This window comes from Leiobunum rupestre, chromosome 9 (assembly GCF_980474605.1).
Source record: "Leiobunum rupestre chromosome 9, qqLeiRupe1.1.hap1, whole genome shotgun sequence".
Taxonomy (NCBI): domain Eukaryota; kingdom Metazoa; phylum Arthropoda; class Arachnida; order Opiliones; family Sclerosomatidae; genus Leiobunum; species Leiobunum rupestre.
In genome coordinates, this window is record NC_143392.1 from 47,643,585 (window position 1) to 47,650,429 (window position 6,845).

At 43.3% G+C, this 6,845-nt stretch overlaps 1 protein-coding gene across 1 annotated transcript; it reads left to right on the plus strand.

Moving 5' to 3' along the window:
• LOC149928562 (uncharacterized) lies at positions 1 to 3,666 on the plus strand. Its single transcript, XM_090157919.1, has one exon. The coding sequence runs from the start codon at positions 1 to 3 to the stop codon at positions 3,664 to 3,666; it is 3,666 nt and encodes a 1,221-aa protein (XP_090014045.1).
• The last annotated feature ends 3,179 nt before the right edge of the window (positions 3,667 to 6,845 follow it).

Consider the following 6,845-nt stretch of genomic DNA (forward strand, 5'->3'; position numbering starts at 1 on the left):
ATGGCTACTTTATTGGATATCCAGTCCAGTGAAAATTCTTACTTCAACATCAAGGTACAAGCGCTGATTCTCAGGCAGGTCACCAGAAAGCTTCCTAATCTGGCATTCGATCCACAAACCTGGACTCATATCAAAGGCGTGAAGCTGGCTGACCCAACATTCCATGTCCCAGGGTCCATAGACGTTTTGCTGGGATCGGATGCGTACTTAAAAATCGTACGAGACGGGAAACTGTTGGGTAAGGCTGGTGTTCCTGGACTGTTTAACACTGTCTTCGGCTTGGCGGTAGCTGGGAGGTTGGGACCCTCGGATTCGAACTTCGTCGTACCTCAAGTTCGAGTTAATCATTGCAGCCTGGATAACCAACTTGCCAGGTTTTGGGAGCTGGAAGAAATTGGACTAAAACCGATCCTAACAACGGCTGAGAAGAAATGCGAACAGATCTTTGAGGAAACTCACTGCCGCGATACTACGGGAAGGTTCATCGTGAAGCTACCCTTCAAAGATGAGTTCCAGCAACTTGGGAACTCTCGAGACATAGCAGTACGGAGATTTGGATACCTCGAACGGCGTCTACAAGCCAACCCGGAGCTATATACGAAGTACCGGGGATTTATGGACGAGTTTCTTGCTCTGCGTCACATGGAACTTGTAACCGAACGTCCTCTTGAGCAAGGAAATTCTTGTTACCTTCCGCATCACGCTGTGGTCAAGGAATCCAGCACCACTACCAAGCTCAGGGTCGTTTTTGATGCGTCCGCAAAGACATCGAACGGCAAGTCACTCAATGATACGTTGATCATTGGGCCGAGGCTGCAAGGTGACCTCGTCAATCTTCTGATTCGGTTCCGATGCCACGCCGTAGCGGTTACTGCTGACATTGAGAAAATGTATCGCCAGGTTCGTGTAAAGCCGGAAGACGCAGAATACCAGCGAATCGTCTGGAGACGTAGGAAACAGGATCCAATTCAAGACTACAAACTACTGACGGTGACGTACGGCACGGCATCCGCGCCCTACCTAGCTACGAAGGTACTGCAACAGCTCTCTCATGATGTTCAATTCAAGTATCCATTAGCGGCTCGATCATTATCCGAGGACTTCTACATGGATGATTTGCTGTCCGGTGCCGAGGATGTCCCTGCAGCCCTGGAACTACAAAATGAATTGAACTTGGCGGCTACAGAAGGAGGGTTCAGACCGCGCAAATGGGCGTCGAATAAACCAGCGCTGTTGGAGTCATTGCCGTTGGAGCTGAGGGAGATCACGATTCCTTTAAAAATCGACGATGCAGAATCGATCCGAACCCTGGGACTTCAATGGACCCCAGCTTCCGACTACCTATCGTTCTCCGTCAAGTCCCCAACGAACAGGTCTCTCGTCACCAAACGCACTATACTATCAGATACGGCAAAGATTTTCGACCCACTGGGCTTGTTGTCACCAGTCGTCATACGAGCGAAGATACTATTACAAGAGATGTGGAAAGTCAAGATTAGCTGGGACAAAGAGTTGCCTGAGGCGGTCGTCGCAAAATGGAATGTACTACGAGAGGAAATGAACGGGATAGAGAAGCTGAGGATTCATCGCTACGTCGGTCATAGTCAGGAGAAAGACTTGTCTTTGCACGGCTTCTGCGATGCATCGGAGAATGGCTATGCGGCAGCAGTATACCTACGAACTTCAACCGGCACCGAGGTAGCAACCGTTCGGCTCGTTGCAGCAAAGACGAAGGTGGCTCCTCTCAAACAAGCGACCTTACCACGGCTGGAGCTTTGCGCTGCGGTACTTCTGGTACGCTTGATGTCCCTGATTCAACGGTCACTGAGCACCATGATTTCCGAAGTCCATTGCTGGAGCGACAGTAGAATCGTATTGGCATGGTTGTCCTCACCTCCTCAGCGTTGGAAAACGTTCGTTGCGAATCGGGTATCCGAGGTTCAAGAAGCGCAACCAGCAATCAAATGGCAGCATGTTCCCGGGATATGCAACCCAGCGGACTGTGCGTCCCGCGGGATCACTGTAGCAGAATTTTGCCATCATCCGCTCTGGTGGAATGGTCCGACTTGGTTGGCAACCGGGCATCCCGGCGAAGGTCAGACGTCAGTAGCGGAGCCGACCGAATGTACCGTAGAGGAAAGGAGAACATTGGCGGTCGTGGCACATGGCGCTGTCGATTGGCCTCTGCTCACGAATTATTCATCTTTTACAACGCTGATTCATGTCACGGCGTATGTCCAACGTTTCGTACGGAACACGCGAAATCCCGCTGACAAACGAGAAAAAGGACCGTTGACTAAGACTGAGAATGACGGAGCGCTAAGCCATTGGATACGAGCCACGCAGCTGAGCGCATTTGGAGAAGAGATTCAACGTCTACGAAAGCGAGAGAGCTTGTCCTCTAAGAGTCAGCTGCTCCCGCTCACGCCGTTCCTGGACATGGAGGGGATTCTGAGAGTCGGAGGACGTCTTCGCCACGCTCGAGTACCAGAAAGCCAGAGTCATCCAATAATCCTTCCTCGTAAGAGCAAATTGACTGACTTAATTATTAGCCATGAGCATAACAAGACGTTACATGGCGGAGCGCAGCTGATGATGGCGTCTCTTCGAGCGAGGTACTGGATCTTTAGCCTTCGGGACGCCATACGATTCCATGTCAGGCGATGTATGCGGTGTGTCCGACAGCAAGCCAAAACCGTCCAACAATTGATGGGTAACTTACCAGCTAGCCGAGTGAACCCAGTAAGGCCATTTCTCAGTTGCGGCGTCGACTACGCAGGGCCTTTCAATCTCAGGGTCCTGAAGGGTCGAGGATGCAAGGCGTTCAAGGGGTACATCTGCGTTTTTGCATGTTTCGTTACCCGAGCCTTGCATTTGGAGCTTGTAAGCGACATGTCGGCTCAGGCGTTCCTGGCAGCCTTGAAGAGATTCGTTTCCCGTCGGGGAAAGTGCACAGAAATCTATAGCGACTGCGGCTCGAACTTTGTTGGAGCCAGCCGAGAAATAAAGGACTTCGTCATCTCCGTATCTACCGCTACGAATCATCCGACAATAGCAAGATGGATGGGTGACGAGAGCATAACTTGGAAATTCAATCCGCCAGCTGCACCTCATTTCGGTGGCCTCTGGGAGGCGGGCGTGAAGTCTGTGAAGCACCATCTGAAGAGGGTTATCGGCGAAACCAAGCTAACCTTCGAGGAGATGCAGACGCTCCTTTGCCAGATAGAGGCCTGTCTAAATTCGAGGCCGCTTACGCCAATGACGTCAGACCCTGCCGATCTATCAGCCCTCACGCCCGGTCACTTTCTAATCGGGGACGCCCTGACAGCCATTCCGGAACCGGACTTAACTTCAGTCCAGATGAGTCGGTTGTCTAGATGGCAGCTAAGCCAACAGCTACTGCAGCATTTCTGGCAACGTTGGCAAGCGGAGTACATATCTCGATTGCAACAACGACCGAAGTGGGCTAATCCTAAGAGAAATCTGCAAGTTGGGGACTTGGTCCTGCTGAAGGAAGATCTACCACCGACAAAATGGCGGATGGCTCGGGTCACGCAGGTCCATCCAGGCGAGGATCAGCTAGTTCGAGTGGTAACGGTGAAGACGGCAGAGAAGGAGTTCAAACGACCCGTGGTGAAGTTATGTCTTCTACCGTTGGACACTTGAGGCGTCGTATCTTGGTTTAGTTAAACCCGGTATAGTTTAAGGTGGCCGGAATGTTCAAGCACCGGTTCTTGTTAACGTTTTTTACTGTTTTTACATGTTTTGTTTTTTACGTAATCTAAACTGTTTTTTATTATTGTATATAAGCGAATGCGAGATTTGAAGTTTATGGTCTTCTAATGTAACTCCGTTGAAAGATGTTCATTTAAATAAATCTAATGTTGAGTTTATGTCTGGCTCATTGCCTCGTCGCTACTGTCACGAACATAAGTTACTATTTATATAGTGCTTGTTGAAATATTAGAAAGCTGGGAACTTTTCTCGAACATAACATGCCAAAAAAGTTACCTGATTAAAAGGAAACACTTGTTGCATACCGTACTGCAAAAGTAATACGTTTAGTTCTAAAGGAATTAGTTTTCATCTTTTTCCGAAAGATAATTTTATACGAAATGAATTATCACTGCCTCCATGAGAAGCGTTAAACTCGTTTATTCCCATTCGACCGAAATCCCATTCGACCGAAAGAATTTTAAAATGTAGCCCAATTGGCGGGGTGATTTGGTATTTTATTTATAAGGTATGTACTATCGAAGATCCATGTTTAGGTTAGGTTAGGTTAGGTAAGAGTTGGTTAAGTTTACTATTTCAGTTTTTACTTTACACATCGCGTTTCGGCAAGAAAAATAGCAATTTGTATCTTTCTTTTTATTAAGACGGAATAAATAATTATTATTGATGTATAAATACCCTCCTTTATTAGCTATCCGCTCCATTGCAAACGACTTCAGTAACTAAATTGAAAACATAGCAAAAGCCAATTTATATAGCAGCGTTCGGTCGAATGGGACACATAAAAACCGCACTTTTCGGCGGAAGTCGTTCGAATGGGACACCTCAAAAACCACCTTCGGTCGAATGGGATTTCGGTCGAATGGGACTAAAGCGTTAAAATTGCCCGGTAATATAAAAATATTCCGTATAATTTTAATTATTTATACCATAAGAGGATGATAATAAGAAAAAAATCTTCTTATACTTAGTTTAAGTAACATTATATATTTTACCTTAAAATATATTATCGAAAATTAACACTAGTATGTTCCTTATACACGCGAGCCGAACTCAGCCGACGCATTTCTTATCTGACGCAAAATTCTCGTGAGGGCAAAAACGCGTCTCAATTGGCTTAAATATGACTTTTCGGCTAGCCATTATAACCGTTTAACCGACCGACCGGAAATAGTTCCTTCCCAGATGAATTTGGAGAGATTAGTGAAAACCGAGTATCTTTTATTGAAGTGTCCATTGTTTGGTTTTTTCAGTCTTAGTTACAATCAATATCAGTCGACGGACGTACGTCTCTTTTAGCCACGAATCGCTATTTGGTCTTTACCTTATGTATGTTTTATTCCAGCTTTTCGAAACGTGGTCAGAACTAGGCAAAACCCGGCACTTAAGAAACGTTGACGTCTTTCAATGTTACACTTTTGAGAAACAGCGCAACCAATATATTAAATTTTTAAGTCTATGTTTAACACTTTATCACCACTGAGGGGACGTTTTTCATGAGGCCTTCTTACAAGAATTTTAGGCAACAATGTTCTAATTCCTAGGAAATTTCTTGAAAATATAAAGGTAAATAACTATTGAAAAAACAAAAACAAAAATTAATGATGCGTTGATGACTTTTGCGAGGTAGGCTTATCATAAAATGAATATGCTGCTCAGTGGTGTGGTTTGGATTAATTTCTACAAAAAACGTAGGAGGTAGAAAAGTGTTGAAATCTTTGTTTAGTCAAATTGATAAAAATTCGTCGTCTTCGAATAATTCGTGTAAATTCTATTTAAGATTGGATTTTATACGTAACGGATTCCATTTTAATATTTCTCCAAAGACTTAGTGAAAATTCGGAACCAATACTTCAGCGTTGAGTTTAAATGCTCTCGCTTCACTGGTTAAATGGGTTCACGCTTCAGTTTTTTGGTTTCCTCTTTCGCTTTTGGTTCTCGTGGCATAATGGGCTTGCACGAAATACATAAAATAATGAAACAATTTAATAACGTTGGTCCTATTTGAATGAACGAGCATTTTTCCTGACATTAAATGGGAATATTAACAATTAAACATATTCGATAAATTTAATTTTTTAGAACGAGTTTGCTAAAAGTGTTCTGTTCCTATAAAACATTAATACTTCAGTTTATTAATTTATTAAGTTAGAGTTTCCTGTTTCGGAGAAAAATGCCGAATAAGTGAAATGGGAAATGAAACTTTACCTTTAATTAAAACCAAGAACTCAACCGAATTAATTAATATAGAAACGATAATTATATTCAAGCAAAATATGAGGATTTTCAAAGTCTACTTGAGGCTATAATTGTTTATATCTAGGAGTAGTAAACACAACACCCCTACCACAGGAGTGTCAGCATATAACATCTCCTTTACAGGAGACAGGGCAGACTTCTGTTATTAGTCAAGCTCAAATCGAAATAATTCTCGATTCTAATTGGTTGATTTCTTCGTCTGTTTATTCTTCTGCGCTCAAAATGTTTTTTAAGTTGTTGGGACAAACCTACCGTATGATTTTGGGAAATTAGATTTTAAGTTGTTGGTCATTAGCTAAGTTTTCCAAGTTGCTTAATTTTGTCACAGCAAATAAAAAGGCTCATTTGAATAGTATTTCAAATTTATCTTGAAAAAATAATAACGTTTAAGACATTTTGGGGTTTTTAAAGTTCCAAAATTACCACAATCGGCTACATACCTCCTTTTAAGCCTTGGCTTCTTCTAAAGAAATTCCGTCTTTTTAATTCTCTATCAGTTGATAAGCACGCATCTATTGAGTCCCTACTCGACTCATCAAAAAATAACGCCATTCTTTTTGAAAAATACAAAACCTAACTTGACAAAATAACTAATTTATAATAAATAACTTCACAACAACGCCACGAAAACGCGACCTCGAAAAATAAACTCCGATCTAACACGTGCCTAGAAATTTTATAAACAAATGCCCTCATTGGCTATTATTTGAATTTAAGGAGACCAATAAGATAAGTCTGCCCTTCTCTCGGTCAACTTCTGCGAAGCTGACACTCCTGTGGTAGGGGTGTTGTGTTTACTACTCCTAGTTTATATGTTGTTTTTGTCAGAGGAGGTTTTATACCAAAACAGT

What these genes read in the sequence shown, in the direction of transcription:
- LOC149928562 (XM_090157919.1), top strand. Translation starts at nt 1, where the DNA reads ATGGCTACTTTATTGGATATCCAGTCCAGTGAAAATTCTTACTTCAAC.